General features: G+C 34.7%; 4 protein-coding genes across 5 annotated transcripts; 2 read left to right on the top strand and 2 right to left on the bottom strand.

Annotated features, from left to right (window-relative positions):
* Positions 1–741: 741 nt before the first annotated feature.
* Positions 742–14,039, bottom strand: LOC125056446. Of its 2 annotated transcripts, none has more exons than XM_047659539.1 (15): positions 13,474–14,039; positions 12,743–13,406; positions 12,121–12,285; positions 11,248–11,438; positions 9,728–9,823; positions 9,254–9,359; positions 8,272–8,333; positions 7,525–7,655; positions 7,350–7,444; positions 6,513–6,585; positions 5,183–5,300; positions 5,002–5,116; positions 2,983–3,093; positions 2,255–2,431; positions 742–1,994 (listed from the first exon to the last, which is right to left on the bottom strand). In XM_047659539.1, exons 1-15 carry the CDS (start codon positions 13,930–13,932, stop codon positions 1,825–1,827), a joined length of 2,733 nt encoding a protein of 910 aa, XP_047515495.1. In that variant the 5' UTR covers positions 13,933–14,039; the 3' UTR covers positions 742–1,824. The 2 variants fall into 2 exon arrangements, with proteins under 2 accessions (XP_047515495.1, XP_047515496.1); XM_047659540.1 differs by having other exon boundaries at positions 11,278–11,438.
* A 554-nt stretch (positions 14,040–14,593) lies between these two features.
* Positions 14,594–16,692, top strand: LOC125056601 (ubiquitin-fold modifier 1). Its single transcript, XM_047659784.1, has 4 exons — positions 14,594–14,762; positions 14,836–14,892; positions 16,163–16,293; positions 16,439–16,692. Coding segments are annotated over exons 1-4 (261 nt in total). The 5' UTR covers positions 14,594–14,760; the 3' UTR covers positions 16,510–16,692.
* Positions 14,986–16,131, top strand: LOC125056600. Its single transcript, XM_047659782.1, has one exon. It carries the CDS (start codon positions 15,045–15,047, stop codon positions 15,984–15,986), a length of 942 nt encoding a protein of 313 aa, XP_047515738.1. The 5' UTR covers positions 14,986–15,044; the 3' UTR covers positions 15,987–16,131.
* LOC125056599 (GDP-Man:Man(3)GlcNAc(2)-PP-Dol alpha-1,2-mannosyltransferase) lies at positions 16,688–23,118 on the bottom strand. Its single transcript, XM_047659781.1, has 9 exons — positions 22,877–23,118; positions 22,483–22,710; positions 22,151–22,383; positions 21,374–21,591; positions 20,858–20,980; positions 19,573–19,734; positions 18,063–18,261; positions 17,348–17,543; positions 16,688–16,875 (listed from the first exon to the last, which is right to left on the bottom strand). Exons 1-9 carry the CDS (start codon positions 22,894–22,896, stop codon positions 16,794–16,796), a joined length of 1,461 nt encoding a protein of 486 aa, XP_047515737.1. The 5' UTR covers positions 22,897–23,118; the 3' UTR covers positions 16,688–16,793.
* Between the last annotated feature and the right edge of the window lie 656 nt (positions 23,119–23,774).

The raw sequence follows: 23,774 nt of genomic DNA, 5'->3' as shown, positions 1-23,774 counted from the left end.
GTCTATTATAATAGTATGACAAACTTAATAATGACAATCATATACATGACAATGTTCCTAGGATTAATTTTATTTAGATTGAATTATCTAAAGGGTTATTTGTGACATTGCGTAGTTCGCAAGTGACTTCAATGCTGTGATAGAATAAATAAAATTGTTTTTGGTATTTTTTTTCTTAATAATAGTGAGATCAAGTTATAGAGAGCATTACGTAAGAGAACAACTTTAACAATAATAAAGAAGTCGCGGAGAAGAAATAATTCATACATTCTTTTAAAAATTACATATTAATAATTAAAAACAAAAAAAGGCGTTAAATAGCTAACATAAATAGTCATCAAAATCACTTTGATAGCTAGAAGTCTTCCACAGTCCGATTTCACAAGGCACTTTCTTTTGCGAACTAGCGAAATGTGGAATCGACTCCCGGTGGGGTCTTGCCCGCGAGATACGACCTCCAGCTATTCAAAGCTAGACTGTACTCCTCCCTCAAAGACCGGCAACGCACCCACTTATAATAGGGCTCATTTACACGAGCGGCACGATACCGACGGCAGAGCAACTGCACTCGTCGACATGTCAAAATCGAAGCTCCACGATAGCTATCGGACTTTCTTTGTACAGAAGAATAAACCCTATTATTGCTTTTATTCCGTCGATGACGACAAAAACGAAAAAGAAACACGTTCGTTCATTGTTTACAGCCGCCCACGCTCTGTTTTTTATTGTTTTGTTACTGTACACTGGTTTATAACTCCAAATACAAGCATTTTTCTTTACTGTTGCATTTCAACAACAATACTCTCATTTGAGATCATTTTATAAAATCGAAACGGGTACTCCTAAACTATTTGCAGTCAAGTGACAAAATGGCGGGTACGGCAGTGCAGTTGCTCTACCGTCGGAATCGTGCCGCTCGTGTGAATGATCCCTAAAAATAAGTGTCTATGGGCTGCGATGACTACTGCCCTTTTTGAGCGTCCCGTAGGCTCGTTTGCCCCCCTATTATAAACAAAATAAAATAAAAAATGTAGAATGTCGTGCGATATCAAATTAAATAATAACATCCACCAAGTGGGAGTACAAAAACAGCTTATTTTATCAACTAAAAACTAATTTCGTTTGTACAACTAGACAGCGCGTGGTAAATTATATGCAAAATAACAATTATTAAAACCGTTCAAAAATAGCAAACGAAGGAATATGAACGTGTTAGGGCAAGTACACATAAGGCGCTCGGCGTTGCGTTAGGCGCGCGTTGGTAGCGTACATACAGCGCGCTTAGCACGGCGTTTTACGAGCGTTAGTAGGGCGTCCATACTCGGCTCAGTTCGGAAATGGACGTCGAAGTGATTTCTTGTGTGTGGCTTCTATACCGTCGCTACAGAAGACGACGGCAGAGACAAAGAGAATTTTGGGTGCACCCAATACTACGAGATAGACTGACGCATGGAATGTTTACAACATTGTATCTCAAATAAAGACAGTATGAACCTAAGTGTTTTAATTATTTTAGAATGTCCATAAAATTCTTGAATTGCACGTTACACGAAAGCGTGCGTTCAAATGTACAACAAAATGGCGGCTCATTTATCTCGAAGCGCGCGGCTGACGCCCTCCCAACGCGCGTTTGAACAAAAATGTCAAAGCGCGCGTCCGACGCGCGCCTGATCAGAAACGCGCGCTTGCGTGTGTACACCTAGATAAGAACTACTGGTTCTCAAAACGCGCGTTACAAAAGCGCGCGCTTCAAAACGCCTAATATGTACTCGCTCTTAATGTATTAGAATTTACGTAATTTATTCATCAAATACAACAATTATATTAACTAGAATCGAAGGAAATGTTCTTGAATGCGGCTGAACTGATAAAATGCTGTGCGAATATGTCGATGGTGCGATACACGACGTCTCTGTTGATGCTCTCGTGGCTGAAGCTCATCACCAGGAGACGAACGGCCCGACTCAACTTCTCTTCGCCGAATATGTACGTTTCTAAGGGACAAGCATATTTTATTGTTCAACAAGACATTTAGAATATGTAGCTATATGAAACTGAGATATTTATTGCCCAGGAGTTCAATAATCAACGCAGGTACACTGTAAATAATAAATTTTACTTTTGTACCACGTGATTCCAAATATGCTATCAGCGTTACGATAATTTAAATAATTGCATCTAAATTGAGTAGAAAATCGACGCTACCTCTATCGGGACAAAGAACGATACTTTTGTCAAAATTTACAAAATGTACCTGGCATTTTTTCTAAAATAATTCGACAAGTTTCATCGACATCGAACATCCTCAACGTTTCGGAGGTTTGGGGTTCAGTTTCCGACTCGGACATTCTTTCAAAAACGTCGAACAATTGTTGCCTCATCCACGCCGTCAGTTCTTCTAATCGGGAACAAATCAATGTCTCCGCTACGTCTGTGAAAATGAAAAGGTTTTTGAAGTGAAACTTTTTTTAGGCGCATGAAGGTAAAATTTTTACGGAACGTCACGAAGATGTGCAGCGTTCTTGTCGAAAGGGAGAGGGCGATCGATACCGAATGAGAGATAGTGAAAAAGGCAAATTACCTTACAGAAATTCTATTTTTTTTTTAAGAGAATTTTCCAAATATTAGTATTTTATATTATATGCAAATAATTTATTGAAATCTCAAATGACGAATTGTAAATTAAAATGCCACGTATTATCGAAGAAATAATTTTAAAAATTTAAATTTATTATTTGTATTAATTTTCGACACTTTTAATATTTTAATGTCAATTAAATTCATTAAATACCCAACATATCTTCTTTTTCCCCTCCTTCTAAGTCTCGGAAATCTAAAGTTCATGTGTACTTTGTACGCATACACTTTTTTTTTATTCCCTATTATTTATTTGTTCTCTCTTCATTATATACATAGGGAATTTCGCAAAAAAATTTCATATTTTATACAATTATACTGTGATGAACGATTTGTATAACTCACCGGCCAGCAGCAGCGTGGCGAGGCGGAAGGAGACGTGGTCTTCGAGGAGCCCCAACTCGCAGAGCACTTCGCACGTCGCGCACCAAACTCCGCTTGACCACGTCCACTCCTCTGCAAATTATCACAATTTTCAACTCAGTCTCCCGCTGAAAGAGATTTAGCGCGATCTAAACTCACGTAGGGCAAACTATAATAATTACGATTGGAAAACTTGAGACACTATCCGCGTAGAACGCACACGAATAGAATTTGATAATCCCAGAGGCTCTTTTATCTCTGCCTTTTAATAAATGTATTAAAGAAAAGCTGAGTAAAAAGGATTACTATAAAGTTAACGATTATCTAGTCGATAAAAGGGCGTGGGACTAGTGCTAGACAGGCTACTTCTAATTAATTTGCGATATTTGTTTTAAAATAAGTGTTGTTTGATGATTTGCTATTTTAAAAAAGGACCGAGAGTTTTTTACGCCGGCTTTTTCTCTCGGCCTACACTCTCTGTCTTCTTTGCTGATGAGTAGGGATGGCTACAAATTCAAATTTAATGATGTGGAATAAGTGATACATGTATCTTATGTTACATAATAAACATATTTTATTTATTTTTATTTTTTAGTGTTCTAACCGTCAAACGCCGACATTACGAAGTTTTAACTTAACTTGCTAAAATACCTCTGAAACGTACCGCTGTGTCCATACCTATCGCCCGTACCAAAGATATATTGCATTCGCTTAAATTGTCTATGGACTGTTTCTTGGATGTCGAACGTCAATTATCAATGAAGACATTTACTGTATGGGTCAGATTCAGAATCGATTCTCTTCAATCGTCACGAGTGAAAATAGGTGTCAGAGAGAAAACAGAGGCAATGGCAACTGTATAAAAGTAACATAAAATAATATAACATCCTAAAGTCGACGCATATAAAACTGAGTATCAGGCAATAAATGTCACTGACTTACTGATAGTTAGCTACCTGCGCACGCGCCCTGACTCCTAATTGGTTACGTTACGTTACGTTACGAGTATAGATAGTGCAATTCACGAAGACGCGCCCCACCAATTTTTGGTTGAGGGGATGGCGGGGTGCGGGGACTTTCAGAAAATCCAGAGTCGTCACGAAAGTTGCTCTACTTTATATATTTTTTTTAATGTCGAGAAAAAACGTGTTGTACTTAAAAGCCAGGTATGTTAATTATTGTTTAGAAGTTTATATTTACTAAAACACATGGAATCAGATATTGAGAATGTATTTTATAACTGGTTTTGAAATTATGAAATGGTGACATTTATCTTACAAATTAAAAACTTTAATTTTCAGATAGCAAAAAGTTATTCCTATTAATACTTAATGTAGTTTAGCATATCGATCGTACCTATCGCGATATCGATATGCACCTTTACAATTCTTACGCACTTCACTATCCCTCGTCATAATACCTGTAAGTGCGAGCGAGACATAGATAAATATGATTTTTAACCCGAAGCCACAGTACATAATGCGACTTCTATAGTAACTTTCTGACATCAAAGAATATTAAAAATTGGCATTACTACTACAACTAAAATGTTTCATACTTTTGCAACACACGATAAAACCACAGAAGGTAATATCACTTTTTCATTATATTTAAATGTTTAGATGTTTAGCTGATACAATTGTGCTTTCATTAGAATCAAGTCAAGCGACGCTTTAAATAATAGAGGATATTAGCAGATACTATTTTATGAATAAATACTTATTAATTTTATAAAGTCACGCTAATAAATCTAAGAAAAAAACGTGTGTGTTAAACGCGTTAGAAGTTATATTTCTTTGGCGTAGCGAGATAAAAATCTTTCAAAAAATTGTACTTTATGTTTGTAGAAAAAACAACAATAGCTAAAACTAATTGACTATAGCCAACTTTAGGGTGTCGGTTTTTTGTGACGGTGTGCACGCGCATCGTAAAAATTTACTTTCTTCATTTTTCCCTAAAAAGAAGTATAACTTCAAAAAACTTGCGCTGAGATAGTCTCACCGAGGTCATCTTCTGGATGCGCCTGCGACGGCAGTTGTTGCAGCGAGTCCAGCGCCGCGTCTACGTGAGCCAAAGCCCGACGAGATCCCACCAGACGGGACACGGCGTTGGCCACCTGCCACAGTTCTACATTACCATATTGGAACGCACAGAGGAAGTACTGAAGAATACGAGGTCTTACGCTGGTGTCGACGTTGGTGGTGACGTAGTTCCATTGGTGATGCACTTCTCCTTCTCCATCAGCTCCCACTGCTGTCTTTATCGAGTTGAACACGCCCGTCACTGTTCGTTGGAATAATCTGAAAAATAATAATAATAATGCCTTATTCCTAGAAACGTTAATCCATCTATACAAAAAGACACGCTGAAAATTTTATACAGAAAATAGCTGACTCGGCAAAATTGTTTTGCCATGTAGGAAACATTTTTTTAGTTCAATAAAAATAAATAGATGTTGATCGTAGAGAGGTGAAAATTAAGGGTTGTATGTATTTCTTAATGCCACATAATAAAAAATAAAATCCTTATCACTAAGGGGTATGAATGCCGATTCTCAGATCTACTGAATATGCATATAAAATTTGATAAAAATCGGTGAGGCCGTTTCGGAGGAGTATGGTAACTAACATTGTGACACGAGAATTGTATATATATAAGAAGATATACAAATATTTTTGGGAAAAGGGATACTCTTCTTTAATAAAATCCCAGAGGCTCTTTTATCTCTGCCTTTTAATAAATTTAAGAAATGTATTAAAGAAAAATTAAAAAAAAGGCTTACTATAAAGTCAACGATTATCTAGTTGATAAAAGGGCCTGGGACTAGTGCTAGACAACTTACTTCTAATTAATTTGCGATATTTGTTTTAAAATAAGTGTTGTTTGATGGTTTGCTATTTCAAAGAGTACCGAGAGTTTTTTACGCCGGCTGTTTCTCTCGGCCTACACCCTCTGTCTTCTTTGCCGATGAGTAGGGATGCCTACAAATTCAAATTTAATGACGTGGAATAAGTGATACATGTATCTTATGTTCCATAATAAACATTTTTTTATATAATATATAGGTATTATTACATATTTCTATTTTATATTCATGGGCTAGTGGGGGCCCATCTCACCTCTGCTACGCTCTTGTTGCACACAATGACATCCGACATAACCTTATTGGAGAAATCTTCCAGTTGCGATCTGAAGTTTCTTATTATTTTGGGTAAATGCTCGGCTGTTACCTTTATATCCATTTGAGATCGCACCTGAATCCAAATATAATGAGATGTATCACTGTCTGACTTGTTTGTGAGTCGCATGTACATGACGGATCTGACTTTAAGCCAAATCTGTGCAGGTGTGGCAATGAAAAACAATTTTCAATTAACCTGCTCACAAGACTATAAAAACTGGCGCTTAATGTGATCTCCGTGAGCTACGTTTTTGTCATCCGGAAAAATACTCAACGCTATTAAAAGACAAAAATTCTCTAAAAAAGCTATCAATATAAAATTCCAAAAAACCTGTCCAGCCTCTGCATGTTGTTGGGGGTTTGACTCGGGGACGCGTTTCTTTCCAGATTCATGTCGTATTCGTCTGGAATAGAAAATATATTTTGATTACTGTATATTAAAATGGCCTTTCGTTAATAACTTATTGGTATGTTATCTAAAGCTCGCGGGTTCAACACATTTACACTTTGTGCTTGTGTAATGTCTGTGAATAAGCCCGAGGCGTTATGTCAAACTGATTATGCATCATGAAAATACTGTCCGTCTCTCTCGCGCTCGGTGAAGCTTATGAGTATAAAAGAGGCATTTATTGTTTTGCTTTTACTACTGTTTATGTTAATCTTTACTATACATGTTGATCTTTTTTCAAACATTACCAGGGCAATCTCGTGAAATGGTGCACAATGTTTTTAATTATTTTAAGCATCTTAATAAAAACAGGTTTATGAAAAAAATTAATTTTTAAATTGACATCAGATGCGACTGGTGTTTCTAAGAGGAGTATTGAAATAATTGTTAGTGAAGTAAGAGTGAAGTGTGTTGAGCTAGGTGGAGCTTATGTCGAAAAATGTAAAAATTATTTACACAAACTACTCTTTTACGTTATTGGTCGGGCTTAGAACTTTTGGATCCACCCTCGTAACCACATAATATTTATATGTATTTGACACATTTTTATTTATTTACAACCCACCCAACCTTACTATAACCAGAGTAGACTAAATATAGCTTGGCAAAAAAGTTATATTTTTAAACATACTGTATAGTGAAATTGCAATAGTGTCAGTACTGTGAACGCGCCAGCTTTCAATAACCGACCTATAATTGCTTTTAATACTAAATATATACCGGCGAGAGTGGCAGTGTCCACGTGTCTCTCGGAGTGATGCGTCTGAGTCCGTCCGCGAGTCTCTTCTGCTGTCTCCCACCAAATCTCCTCGTTTCTATTAAAATAAATAGAATATTAACCTAATTTTACATTTAGACGATAGACCTATTGACGATAAGCTAAGATCAAATGTACCTGGGTGCAGCTTCGTTGAGCAGAGATCGCAGTTTGGCGATGGAGTGCGAGAGATCAGCCACTTCTTCGTACTGCGGCTCCGGAGACTCCGAAATAGCCACGCCGGCCTCAGCAGGGGGACGGACTTGAGTCTGAGACACCGTTGATTCAATATTATACAAACCATTTATCTTCTTGATTTGCTAATTAATTCACAAAATGAGAGATCGAATTCAAAAGACAAATTTGAAATTACAATAAACAAGTTACGTTTCCGTAATCAATCGACAACGCACCCCGAACACAGAATGTACCTGGAGAATCTATACTATCGGATAGTTGCAGCTTCAAATAAGAAACAAAAATAAAACCAGTTTCATCATCGGAGGTCAAGGAAGAATACAAAATTCCATCCGTATCATCTCGACATCCGGCGTTCCACTAATGTGGAGCCAGCTGCCCACTGAAGTATTTCCAAACCAATACGACTTAGGGTTCTTCTAGAAAAGAGCGTACCAATTCTTAAAAGGCCGGCAACGCAGTTACGTACCCTCTGTCATTGAGTGTCTATAGGCGATATCACTTAACATCAGGTGAGAATCCTGCCCGTTTCCCTCCTGTTTTATTAAAAATAAAGGAAATTGTGGTTCGGCATCCCGTGGTCCCAGCAAATCAAAGTACACATAAGTCTATAATAACGTCTCTTCCGTGTTAGGGAAGATAAGTAAGTAAATTCAAAGTAATCAATTGTTAAAGAAATTATATTACCGAGCTGTCTTGAGATGTAACCCTATGCTGCTTCACAAGTTGAGGAACAGCAGAATTTTCATCTGAAATATACCATAAAAAGAAATATTTACCTATTTGTTTGAATGGTACAAAGTAAATTTAATTCAGTTTAAAAGAATAAACAATCTGGGCCATTAATTAAATTTATATATTTTGACGTTGCTTCCATGAGTTGAAAGAATTATTGCCTAAAGAATATGCAACTATGTATTTCTTTCCTGGCTCAATTCCGTTTCCTATTCTCTATAACGCTAAAAATTCATTAATAATGCACCGTTCCTCCCGATAATAAATAAAATACGAAAATTTTATTTAAATATTAAACATCTTGATACAAATGACCCTTTTGAGCATGGAAATGCTTGCGATCATAGATCATACATCTGTCTATACTCTGATTTTTAATTCCGTAGAATTCTGACAGCTATAATTTTTTGACATGTCAGAGATGGTAAACCTTTTTGGCCGGGCACATTTTTCAATTTCAAAACGAGACTGAACATCAGAGTCTATACATACATTTTATTTGTTAGTGAATGAATCCATTTTATAAGGTGCGGTCCTCCACATTAAAAGTGGTTTTACAGCAAGTGATAATTACGTCCCTTTTCATCACTAAACAGTAAAAACGCAATTAAAGTTAATTCGATATATTGTGATATTAAAATATTTGTTATTTCTGTATTAGGTCGCTTGAGTAAGTAAATATTTAGATTTACTTTTATGTAGTAGAATAGATTGTATACAATAGAACATAAAAAATACGTCGCATTTTATTTTTGATTGCCTTCAAATGGGTCAAATTTGTGCCCTTTTCGGGAGATTTTTTTTAGTAGCAACACTTATGAAATATCTGAATTCTACGGAATGAAAAATTAGAGTATAAAGGATATGTGTTATCATCTAATAATTACACAAAGAAAACTTTATCTCTGAGGCACTGAGGCCATATTGTACCTACCTTTAGGGGCATACTCCTTAATATCCCTGTGTTCTGTCACCATTTCCAGCTTGCCCCGTCTTTCTGTCGGTGACAACTTTTCTCGCTGGTGAGATGGTGACTTCTCCTAATTAAAATTTACCGAAAAGGGTGTGAATAGAAAAAAAAAAATTCCTAACAAAAATCGACCTAGTATTTTTTTCCAATTCTTACCATTAAAAGTAATCTACGTATAGAATAGTCTGATTCATAAACATTTTAATCAGTAATACTCTGATTGAAGAAATAAAAAACGTGAAAGATCGATCTTTCAAAATCGATACATAAACTACTCAAGTCCACCATATATTTTTTCCATTCACCCTACTTCAAGAAACGACGACCAAAAATGGAAAGAAACAATCCTTAGTAAAATGGTCTGAATACTGTAAGTCGTAGAACGGTAAAACTTCCGATATAGTGTTTACAGTGTGTAAATAGTGTTTACAAGAATACCTGCGAGTCATCACTGAGTCCTGTAAATCTCAGTCCTTTTTTAATCCCCGCGATGCCTTTATCCAACAGTCCTTCCATCATTCCAGCAGCTTCGTCCTGGATATACGAATTAAATACTTTTATCCCCCCATACAAAATCTCCAAGAGATAAAAGTTTGCTCATATAATTCTCGCAACATTCGTAACTATTTGACCCTAGTACGTTTATAAATACACGATATTAATGCTGTGAGAACCTTTAAAAGAACATAAGACACCATTTATACTGGTTCTTTTCAGTATTATTTCATATACAATATAGCAAAACCCTCCAACCAGTGCTAGAACAAGGCCATGCAACTTTAGCCCCGCTTTTAAAATCCCAAACCAATATACAATTTGAGTATCATTACTATTTAGTGATAACGACGCCTTCACACTTATAGATTTGTTTGTATTACATAGAAGAAACATTTGAATAGCATTAGTTTAAGGAGAAAATACTTTTATTTGGAAAGAGGTTAACACTTGTGGAAGCAAACATGCAGACACGCCATGCAGAAGATAAACCACACAAATGGCCGAACACAAACACTCTCCGACTTACCATGAGCATAGTAGAACATATACCTAAAAATATAGAATTTCCTTGAAGTATTAATCCTATCGCGAAAATTTTGGGGACCAGTATAAGGCTGTATACAAGTGAGACTTTTCATTTGCAATTTTCTTTGGATTGAGTAGTAGTATGTCGCAGTAAAGTAGTTAATTCAGAGAGTTAATTGAATCTCTAGACATTTAATTAAAGATCGATATTCAATCAAGTCGCTAAAGTTCCGTTAGACAAGTGACTGAACGAAACGTTTAACGAGTTTCCTAAACGTTCCTTGACAACAAGACGCATTTCAAATTTGGAAAAAATATATATTTATATATTTTCCTATATATATATTGTCGCATATATTTTCCTAGTATTGTCTTTTATTGACACTTTTACACATTTAAAAAAAACACTTTTTTACCGGATTGAAGTTATGTATTGTTATAAATTTACAATAATTATTTTACATAATTTTAAATTTTTCGACATTTCGCGTGCTTTACAGCGTGCGTGGTCACGGTGACTGAAGACAAAAGGTGTTGAATGTCAAAAAGTATCACAGCTGTAGAAAAAGTTGTATTATATGTATTTATTTCCCGTTGTTTTGGCAGAAAATAGAGGACACCGTGAGCCATTTCTGTTTAACTATAAACGTTTTCGACGCTGCTTCATTTAAATCAAAACGCTGGCGACTTGATTGAATATCGATATCTAATTAAATGTCTAGAGATTCAATAACCTCTCTGATTTAAACTATTTGCTTTACTGCATATACAATGAGTATACCAAATAAGAAAGAAATTTAAAAAACCTACACCGGTATAACTTATTGCTGTCCAAATTCAAACCCACAAATCAAAAACAAATGTTACGAAAATTAAAATTGTCTCACTTGTATACATCCTAAGCTAGCAGAAGCAAGATAGTACGTGCAACATACACCAGGAGGCTTGTCTACGTGCAACGGGACCTGCAGGTCTCCGATCTTGGTCTTAGCCACCAGGCTAAGACCAAGATCACAGTGAACCATCACTGTGCTCTGAATGTCCTTTAACAAGGCATCAGCCGCTTTTGGACTACTCTTCGTCTCTTTAGCTGGCTCTGGGTCTAGGTCGATGGCGTCTTCTTCACCTAAAGTATTTTTCAATTTTATTTATTTATTACAGATAATCATACATTATGCTTAGACTATGCCAATAAAAAAAACTTTAGAGGTGTCAAGGGACACCCGAATGGAACGAAATTCCTTTCGTTTAATTTATATGTTAATTGGTATCATAACAGTATGATAGATTTTCTCGACACCAATCTTACGACGAAAAAAAAACAAGAGGAGGTGTTCTCAGGCGGTCACCCATCCAAGTACTGACCTCGCCCGACGTTGCTTAACCTTGGTGATCGGACGAGAACCGGTGTATTACAATAGCAAATAGCAAAAAAGTGTCGTGACAACTTTTCGTAAGAATTTATTCCGTCTAGCCCCCTTTCACAACGCGCGATAAGGAACTTCGTTCCAATAAAATTAATAATAATAAAGTATATAATATACACAATATCACTACTGTGAATTCACTCTGCGAACATATAAATATGTCGATAGTGATTGAGACAGCATTCAGTAGGCAATCTGTGCAACAGACTAGATCTGTTTGGTATCACAAATAACCTTGGCCTTCACCGTCGCACATATCCCATACGTATAAAGGAACCAAGTTCTTGGAGCACACTTGATTTGGACACTATTTTTTATTTTTTTTATTTGATTATGAAGTTGAGACATTTTTTTACAAGTAAACTTAAACAATGTAGTTACCAAACCACAACGGTTGAGGAGAGGTGCCTCTCATAATTGGACTAGTCTCTAACTCTTCGTGGCCCCACAGTCTGCTGAGGGTCAGCTCATCCAGGCTTGCTAGAAGGTCCTGACCCATGCTGATGCACTGGAGATCCATATCTGTCTCCCATGTCTTTACACTACCTAAGAATAAACAATAGAATTTATATATGCAGAATTCATGTAGCTGGGACAACACATTTATTTTTATATATATTTTAGAAATAGATATAGTCCATGTTAGGAATACTGCAGAATCTTTGTTCTTTGGGTAATAAATATATCAATGTTAAGATAGCACATAGATATTTTTTTTTTCTTTCTACAAAAGCTTCTCCTATCCTCTCATAACAAAAAAGCTTTTCACTTATTTTATTTTATTTGAGATTGCAGATGGACTACCTGTCAAAATAAGTGCATTAATTGACTTAGGATTTTTTTTCAAATTCCAGTTACCTGAGTTTCTTTAAAGGTGTTACTTTACATATAATAAAATAATACTACAGTAAAAAAAATTATATGTACCTAATTATTTTACCTTTCGGATACTAAGAGATACTAATGTTGATGACTGATGATAATTAATTACTTTCTAGCTTACCCTCGATGACTCTATCATATATTTTTACTTCATTCTTTCCTTGCCTCCCTCTACGCTGACGCAACACCGATTTTATTTCAACTGGCTCTGTAGTTGTTAAAATTTCTTTAGCTTCAATACATTTATCATTTTCTTCAGTATCTTTTATGTCTTCCTTACTATTAGATGGACTATTTGAAATGTCTTTAATTTCAGGTTGATGAGTTGTTTGAAAAACTATTTCATCTTCTTGCACACTAGACGAATCTTTTTTTTCTATCTTTGGATTTGGAATTGTTTTCTTTTCAGGTTCATCTTTTTGCGAAGTTAATATTGACAATATTTTATCATTTAACCAGACAGGATTGGAAATTGTGCTGTCTACATAAGTATCCAGTTTCTTAGCAAGGATTCTTATAATGAGTTCTGAATGAGGTGTATCCCACAACTCCCATGAAACAAGCTCTTTCAAAACAAGTCTCATAATATTTACACAGTGATCAGCTACGGCTGTCTTTTTATTTTTAAGATCAGATATTTGATGAACTTTCTTATATAGTGATTCTACTGATTTTTCAGAGGACTTTTCATGTCTTTTTAATGCATTTTTATATTCCTTTAAATGACTTATTAGGATTGCACATACATCAACATAGACATCTTTAGTTTCTATTTTATTGCTAATCTAAAAACAATATTTTCATATTTCAATTGTTTAGAAGACTAAACTGAAGTTAACAATGAATAATTACCTGAAATGCTTTGCTGATCATCTGATCCAACATCTGTTTACAAGCAAATGGGAAACTTATTTCTTGTGATATGTAATGAATATACCATGATGATACTAGTTTCCTTTCTAAAACTGATGTTATTACACTTAACTCATTGGTATCATACTCCTTGCAATCGGGAAGAGTTTTAGAGTTCTTCGAAATTAAGGGCAATACTTTGACTAAGAAGGCTGAGTAAGGATACTTTTCAATGATAGACTCCAAATCGTATTTCAATGGTTTATTTAGATGCAATAACCATTGAATTATTTTAACACTAAATATAATAGATGTAATAAATAAAAAGATAGTATACGCAACAAACCAATAACCGGTTAGTGGTGATATATTAGTCGCATAATTGAATAACACACATAGTAATGTTGAACAACAAGATATAATTGTGACACTTTCTAATAAATTTCTTTTCATTATCATTTTAGCAAGTTATTGTAAATGTTAGTAATTTTTTGTGCAATGTTTTTAATTCAGGTAGCTACGTACCTACAATAACAACAATTTGTGGACTGTCAACTGACAATTGACATATGTCAAAATCGGAGCTTGATTCAACATTTTTTTTTTTGAGTTTATGGCCAGCCCTGCGATTCTGTAACTCACTTTTCGAACTCACACAGCGGATTTCACATCAGCGGTCGCTCTGAAATCAGTCGGGAAGCAGTCATTTTATGATTTGGGATTATAATAAACAATAAACTACAAGTTCCCACCTGGTATCTAGACCTTTAGGCCAAATTAAACATAAATGATTGTCAGCAATGTTGCCAACTTGGAGGGTTTTCCCCAAATTTAGAAGTAATCAAGATGTCCAGGAGTTTTTTTTATAGTGGGGTACATTGATTTAGGGGGATTTTTTAGGGGTACTTTATTCAAGAATTTTTCACAAACAAGATTCTATAAAATTTATATTAAGCTTCGAACGCAGTCAACAAACTAAACCAAATATAAACTATAAGCCTGTCTACAGCTTAAATATCGAAAAACAATATTTTCATACTCCATAAACTCCATGAACTCCATAAATGAGATGTCATGTTCATTCTGTTACTGTGACACGTCAACGTCAATATTTAAAAAAATATATCCATTGCCAAATCACAAATGGTACACAAACTTGAAAGTGAAACGTCCCAACTTTTTGTGATTCTCTTTCCTAACCTACTACTATTTGTTAAATCTGTTGTATTAAAAATAACAGTAACAAAACATTAAAGTACCAGTTCTTCATTTTGTGTAAATTTCAAAATGTAATAGATTTTGTCAGTGTCAATTTCTCCTTAAAATTGTTTTACAAACTTAACAAATCCTTTTCATTTGCAGGTCTAAAGTTACATTCAAGATTACGCTTACTTCAGATCCGAAGCTGCCTTTTAAAGTGTAAGTCTATTGTACTGCAAACATAAATGGTTGTATATACCTAACATACAATGTTAACATTATTTTTTTAACAAAATAGCCAGTCTTACAGATTTTAGTAAAGCAGATGTAGTAGTAGTCTTGGGTCATACTGAAGTCACATAAGTATTCCAATGGAAACGGCTGTGTGTCAACAGTTTTTGAATGTTTTCCAAGATTACTTAAATCTGTGCCAGTTAGGGAACTGGCCCAATAATGAGACATGCTGTACAGAAATAAAAAATGCTTTTTTAATAACCATTCATATAGAAAAATGTCTAGATAGATTACAACAATTGTCACTCATTCATGATTTCTTTGCTGTCTTGGGCAACTCTAATGATAAACAAGATTTTGTTCTTAAAAATTGTTTAGGCGATCCACCAAAATTTATATTAAGAAAAATCATTGCCTCTTCAGTAAAAATAGATATATTAGATTCTGCTATCAAAATATTCTTAGAGCTATTTTCAGCAGAAAAACTTGAATCATATTTATCAGATTTAATGTTAGAAGCATCCTCAATACAGATGCTTTTGTGTAATATGTCTGTACAAATTCCTAAAGATAAATTATTGGCTTTAAAAAGTAAGTTTATTTTATCAGAATTATATGAGATGGAAGATAGTCAAGCTGTTGTAATTGACATGATTAACAATTGTACTAAAGATGTATTAGAAATGCTAATTATTAGTATGCTGAATAGCAGTATTGAGTTGTCTAATACAGTAAATAGTATTGTAAATGCATTTTTAAGTGTTATGACTATTAAGAACTCCTCTAAAAAGTTATTTTGGAAAATGCTTCTTGAGACTGAAGATGTCCATCTTTTAAAACTGTGTTTGAATCATGTAGATTTATTTAGAAAAATATCTAAAGCTTTATTTGACTGTGGCAAGTTACTCAGAGAAAATATGTCTGCTGAGTTTTTTTATATAGATTTAACATATTCAGAATTGATCAGAATTACAAGAAAAATTTGTAATCATGATAATTTAAAGAGTGAGTTCATGGGTTTTGTCTTTGAACTTAACGAGGATGTAAGCTTTTGGGAAAACATTTTACTCTTACCTTAAAATATTGTTTGTTATAAATATATACTTAAAGGCAAATCATTGTTTCATTTATGCAAAAAATTTCCATATTTTATACTAAAAAGAAATACTGTAAATTAGAACATCATACAAGTAATATGGAATGGGAATATAAAATTTAAAATGAATGTATATTATAATATTAACAAAATTTTCAGACTTAGTGTACCAGAGGCAACACCATTCACGGCTGTGCTAAAATTTGCAGCAGAAGAATTCAGGGTTGAGCCTGCAACCAGTGCAATAATAACAGATGATGGAATTGGAATAAATCCTCAACAGAGTGCTGGTAAGAATAAAAAGATATTTTTAAGGATCTTCTCTTAATAATAATACTTTATTGATTATGGTGACCGATAAATAAAGCCTGAGTTCAGGAATTTCGTTTAGTGTCAATAAACAGCCAAAATCTAAGAATCTAATTTCTTTTTCAGGTAATATTTTCCTAAAACATGGTTCTGAGCTCAGATTAATACCCAGAGATAGAGTGGGTCTCTCTCTTTAATATATTCTCACATTCCACATTAATTAGACTAAGTTATATTCTTGAAATTTGAGAAATCTATTCTTCAAAATTTTTTTATGGTGTATATACCTATTGCTATCAAGTTATTTGTTCACAAATATTTTCTTTGTTATGTATTTATAATGAAAATATGTTTAAGCCTAAAATAAAATGCTTATTTTATTTTTATGTTTTAATAAATAAAATGCTTGAAAACTAACTACTATAATTTTCATTACCTTTACTTATAAGCAAGCTAGTAACTATTTAATAAAATTAGATGCTTAATCTAGCCTCATCAAAGGTTCTGTTACTCTAAGGAATGTCTTTTCAAACTCCATTTCAGAAAAGCGGTCTACAGATGCCCTGAAATATAAAATGTAAAAAAAAGTTTTATACCCTTTTGTAGCATTGTTCTAATTATATTAAACTAAGGTATAATCAATCATATTGAACAATTTCTTCTAATATATAAAATTCTCGTGTCGCGATGTTTGTAGTTAAACTCCTCCGAAACGGCTTTACCGATTCTCATGAAATTTTGTGTGCATATTGGGTATGTCTGAGAATCGGACAACATCTATTTTTCATCCCCCTAAATGTTAAGGGTAGTCCACCCCTAATTTTTATTTTTAGATAATTTTTTATGATACAGCATTAAAAATTACATACAATCTCTAATTTTCACCCCTCTACGATCAACCCCTAATTTTTATTATAAATGATATACATGGCCAATCGACGTTTGCCGGATCAGCTAGTAAGTTTATAATTTCCAGTTATAGTGCCAAATTCCAAATTAAGAATTTATTTGTATGTACAGCCAAGAGTGTCATACCTTGCCGCTTCAATTATGTTGGTTCTTTCGTGTGTTGGCAGAGCTATTATTTCCAATATTGCCCGTGCATATTCATCAGGTTCAGCAGCTAAGAATCCAGTTCGAGAGGAATGTGAAGGCTCAATGATGTCGGCTAGAGGTCCTCCAGATCGATGTGCTACTGTGATTAGACCGGCAGCCATACATTCAACGACACCTTAGAACAGAAAGTAAAATTAAAACAAGAAATTAAATGGCATGAAATTATCAAAACAAAATGTAATCAAAAACCATAAAAAAACGTGTGGCACTCGGGGATTGCGGCGGTAAAGCTATTGGCATAGCATTTTTTTATCAACTTATGCAATTATAATTATTTTTTTATTTTTATTAATGCAGTATTTTTTTCTTTGACATTAATTCAATCTACCACTCTACCAGACTCAGACTAACACGCCTATATAGTAAGTAGGTCTAACTCCAGACCGATGTGAGACGCAGTATGCGTTCTGTCCCGCTCTAACACGGCCGCACCTACATAACGTCATCGTGTGTTAGGTTTTTATTTTCGTTACAGAATTTCTTGATTCGGTCGCCGCGCTTAAAGCCCGTGATAAAATCTATGCAATAGCTTAAAAACGAATATATAAGGTGAATATTTACTAAATGATGAAGAACCGTGTTAATGCTACTATTAAATAGCTATTTATAATTAGTAATGGTGATGCAAACTTACTAATTCCAAAATGTTCATTCCACATAGCGTGTATAGCCATAGATGAGGTCTGGTACAGCTGAAGAAGCTGCGCGTACGATGCATTCACAACGAACTGAACGTTATCCTCTATAGACAGGTGTTTTGCTAAATCCCGAAGGTTCTGCACTCTCTCCTTGTCCTCGCCATTGCGACATGATCCGACTAATACTAGTTTTATCTAAAATTAATTAAACAGTTATAGGTATGCGAAAAACTTATACCTGTATTTAAAATATTTTTTTTAAATCCAGTTCTCCACACAGTAATACTGTTATGAAGGCGGGTTGACTGAAATATTTCCACAAGTTAGACACGTTTTCAGCAAGGAGAAATATGTTTCGAGAGAGGCTGTATAACATACTAGAAAATTTGAATTGATGAAACATATTTTCAGGCTGTTTCACGGCAAGTGTAGTCGACGGATGATACACAAGAGAGGGAAGATCGGAACCTTCTCGAAGCCGAAAATTCTACATCGTACATCGCCGTACGACAACGACGGAGCGATGCGCGAAAGAGATAGCGTACGTTCTAGAATTGTGGGATAAGGATAGAAAACTGGCTACTCAGTAACAATCCTGCCTAGAAAAGTCTCGAATATATAGGTCGGTTATCGAAAGCTGGCGGGTTCACAGTACTCACACTAATGCAATTTCACATACAGTATGTTTAAAAATATTACTTTTTTGCCAAGCTGTATATTTTAGTCTACTCTGGTTTTAGTAAGGTTGGGTGGGTTGTAAATAAATAAAAATGTGTCAAATACATATAAATATTATGTGCATACGAGGGTGGGTCCAAAAGTTCTAAGCCAGACCAAGAACGTATAAGAGTAGTTTGTGTAAATAATTTTTCATTTTTCGACATAAGCTCCATCTAGATCAACACACTTCACTTTTACTTCACTAACTATTCTTTCAATACTCCTCTTAGAAACCCCAATCGCATCTGATGTCAAATTAAATATAACATTTTTTTCATTAAACTGTTTTTATTAAGATGCTTAAAATAATTAAAAACATTGTGCACCATTTCACGAGATTGCCCTGGTAATGTTTGAAAAAAGATCAACATGTATAATATAATAATAATATAAAACAGTAAAGATCAACATAAACAGTAGCAAAAGAAAAACAATAACTGTCTCTTTTATACTCATCAAGCTTGACCTAGCGCGAGAGAGACGGACAGTCTTTTCGTGATGTATTTGTGATTGTATTTCAGTTTGACATGACGTCTCGCGCTTATTCACAGACACTACACAAGCACAAAGTGTATGTGTTGAAGCCGCCAGCTTGAAATAACATACCTATATCTTCTTCGCGACCAGTTAATTCAGATACGAGTGCGATTCCGAGAGATTAACATAACAATACTATAATGAGAAAATAGTAATCTTTTTCTGTTCTGAAGTGATGGATCAGTAACCATTAGCATGAGGTAAAAGCCAATTGAAATCAGATTATGTATTTCAGCAAGTTAGGAATACCTTATTCCACAGCATCTCATTATTGACCAGAAGGTTCCGCAGCTCATACATTGCTTGGAGCATCAACGGATGATCTTTCTCTGGACGAAACTGCGCCACAGAAAGAATTCTAATTGGATCCGAATCCTTTACTAGAGATCGAAGTTTTTTCAATTCTGCCACCTAAAATTATTTAAATCAATTAATAGAACAGGTATTTTCTGTATGTTATACTGTTAGAAAAGACCATTTCAGACTGCAATCTACATGGTCTTCACATAATCTTGTTAGTTATGTCTGGACTTTAAAAGAGACTGTGACCTCTGAGTTTGTTTCGGCGTTTCTTCTCAGAGTAGTCAGATCGGAAACGTCGATCTTATCTAGTTTAAAAAAAAAAATGTTTGACGTGTAAAAGTGTTTGTAAAAACCTACTTACAGAAATAAATCATTTATCATTTATCATTAGAATAAGATAATATTTGAGCATGATGATCTATTTAGGCTGTGAAGCACGTGCTAGATTTCGTTAGTGTATGCATGTTTGTCGAAAATTTTCTCGGAAACCAGAATATAATCGTATCGAGATGTTATCCATTTCCATCTCTTTTGCCCGCTCATCGTTTAAAAAATTGATAAATAATTAACAATATTGTAATTTTATTGCTTAATTGACACATGTTAAAAAAATTTCTATATTAAAATATATTATTAATAACAAAGTGCTTCCCGCGCTAGGGACTCAAACCTCCTTCAACATAGAGGCGTAGAACATTATTTTGTATTATGTAATTGGAACGAAGTTCCTTATCGCGCGTTGTGAAAGGGGGCTAGACGGAATAAATTCTTACGAAAAGTTGTCACGACACTTTTTTGCTATTTGCTATTGTAATACACCGGTTCTCGTCCGATCACCGAAGTTAAGCAACGTCGGGCGAGGTCAGTACTTGGATGGGTGACCGCCTGAGAACACCTCCTCCTGTTTTTTTTTTTCGTCGTAAGATTGGTGTCGAGAAAATCTATCATACTGTTATGATACCAATTAACATATAAATTAATCGAAAGGAATTTCGTTCCATTCGGGTGTCCCTTGACACCTCTAAAGTTTTTTATGTCTTCTACTGTTTTACGTAATTCAAATGTTTGTGCTCCCTGCTTTTGTGTGTTAAAGCGGTCAAACAAAATATTTTCGGTGAAAAAAATTGATGTGTACACTGTGACAGAATATAAGATTTCCAAGAATATTTTATCTTATTAATATTAGTGTATATTGACGAACTGGTTCTTTAAATTTTTAGACAAAACTTACTTCACAAGGTGGGTAGACTCTGTGAGTGCTCAATGGTATGTCCCAGAGTTCGTTGATGTGCTCCTCAGTCCATGTGCCGTTTACCATGACAATATCAGCACATCTTCCAACAACACTATATAACTAGACAATCAACATTATTTTATTACATAAAACTAATAATATACATATATAATACTAGCGGCCCATTCTAGCTACACATAGCTGGTACATATTTTTTTATATTTCTATAATGTTACACAAGGACAGTGTAGCATTCTAATTGTGAAAGAATTGTTCAAATTGGTATCAACTATATGGAGTTTATTGACAGAAAAATACAACTTTTTCCTATTCATAATATCAGTATATAAATCTAATTATTACCCTTACTGCCAAAGTAATATTGACAATATATTTCATAGTTTGTCAAAGCACTTAAACAATAAAAAAAATTAAAGAAAAAAAATGTAAATATTCAAAGCAATCATATTAAATACAAGAATACATTTTATAATATAATACTAAACAGCTTACCCATCCAAATATCCTGTAGTACATTAATTTACACCATGTAAGAATAGGATTCCGAGCAATAACACTAGAGTTATTATAGGATGTAATTCTATGTTTGACCCTGCGCATCATGGCTGATGTTATTGTTGGGTAGTGTGTGTAACATCCTACTGGACATTGCGCAAGATATCGGAAAATAGGGTAGGTGAATGCAAAGCCTGTTGTGTCTATATAGATATCTGGAAAATAAATAATATGTAGTAGAATTAGTAAAAGAATTTATGAAGGTATAATAGGTTATGGACAAAGTCTTGTTGTAAATAGTGAGTATGTGGAATTGATGTCATTAAATAATGGTACATTTATCACTGTTAAGATGTTCTTGTTGACAATTTTTCTATGTGTTTGCTAAAACATTTACATCATAGATGAGAAATGAAAATTGACCACAAAAGAGCAAGTAGTTCAGAAGTTGCTGGAATTTGTCAATAGACAAGGTCTTTTGTTGCAATAACACTAGACCACACATCAGTTCAGGTTTTACACCTGCTTTGGTCTCTTTAGCATTCTTAAGGCAGTGACAGGTCAAGACAGAGAGAGGACTGCCAAAGTAGTTATAGATTTTTTTTGTGATATATGTCACCTATAAGATGAATTGAGTTGATAAATATTAAAGGTACATGAATAGAATACGAAAATTTATCACAAGACTATTTTAATTTGATATTGATGAAGTAACACAAAACTAGCTACAACTTTCATAAAGTAAATTACATAAACTTTCATAAACTACAGTACCTGGATTAAATTTAAGAAATGCCTCCATTCCCAACACCATGGATCCCAAACTTTGCATGAGCAGAGTGAAGTAGGGGTATGACTTTGCTTCAATCGCCTTTTTTAAGGTCAGTCTTATGAAGTTTATACTATTTAAATCAACCTTTACATTGAACTGGTTTTGCACTTTATCTAGTATTGTTTTAGGTTCTGCTGTTTCTAGTGTATATATGTAAATATGGGTGTCTGGATACCTAAATTTAATAAGTTATCATAAAACAAAAGTATGTATACCATCAAATATGGTAAAACTAAAAACTTCATAGTAATCATAAAAGATAAAAAAAACATACCTAGTCAATATAGCTTTAATAGCCACCCATAAAACTCTTTCACCACCTCCACCCGCATTGCAATACGGATGAAAGAATGCCACATTAGCACCATCTCTCTGTCTCCTCTGAAGTTTCCTTTCCTTGATCTTCATGTACCATGATGCAAATATAAATGCGCATGGTACAATAACAAATACTCCAAACAAGAGAACTCCTAAGAATAATGCTGGTAACACGATAACCAAGCTGAAATATTTACATTAGAATAAGAGCAATATCAGTATTTTCTGTGATTAACACTTAATTTTAAAGTCGCAATCAAGCGTTTTAATGCCTGAATTCTATGTGTTTTAATATATTAATGAAGATCAATTAATAGTAAAAAATACAGATAAGTCCTTACTACACTTACGTAAATATTTCCCAAAACATGGTATCTTAAGACCAGCCGGTGTTTTCAGATTAAATATATTGATAAAATTGAAGGTTCAAGGATCTGATTGAGTCCCTTAAATCATAATACTTATAAAAGTTATATTAACAATACAATGTAGTCTTTAAACATTATTTTAAGTATTAAGACGAATTAAATTATTAAAAAAAATTAAATATTGCAGCAAGATATTGCGGTAAACTGATGACTTATAAACAGATGACAGCACAGAACACTATTACTTCTAGCGAAGTATGATGACAGATGACAGAACCAAATTACTCAAGAGGTGATCATTTTCTGCATTGCAGGCTTGCGGCAATAACTTTTCGACAGGCATGCTCCTAATGGGCTGGACCCCTCCCGTCGGCGTCTCGGAGCGCGCAGAGGATTCGTCCGCTGGTCTGCCTCGCTGGGCTTCCCTCGGGTAACCGAGGGTCTCACCCGGTGTGGTACGACCGCGCCCGCGCGCGCCCGTTACCGCCACGGGGGGGCGCCACCAGCCCCACGGACATGACACGAGAGGCGCTGCGTGAGCGAAGACGCTCCGCAGCGCAAACGAAGTTCAGGGCCGTGCCAGGCCCACCCTAACGACCGTCCCGCCGTTGAGCGGGACGCGTACCCCGCAACCCCATGGGCGTAACGGGGTTCCCAGCGCCACTCAAGGGTGATTGCGCGGAGGAAAGCAGTTTGTTGACAGGCATGCCCACTGACGCCAAACGAGTTAGTTTAAAATGACATAACATGATCAACATAACAAAGACCCAGTAAGTAAAATAGCTATACATACATAATAATCTTACGTTATCTAAGTATAGCTTAAACTTTGAATTAAATGATCTAATAATGCATAATTACTATCTTCAGAAACGACGCT

Source organism: Pieris napi, chromosome 15 (genome assembly GCF_905475465.1).
Source record: "Pieris napi chromosome 15, ilPieNapi1.2, whole genome shotgun sequence".
Lineage (NCBI taxonomy): Eukaryota > Metazoa > Arthropoda > Insecta > Lepidoptera > Pieridae > Pieris > Pieris napi.
This window is presented reverse-complemented; position numbering and strand designations above follow the sequence as displayed.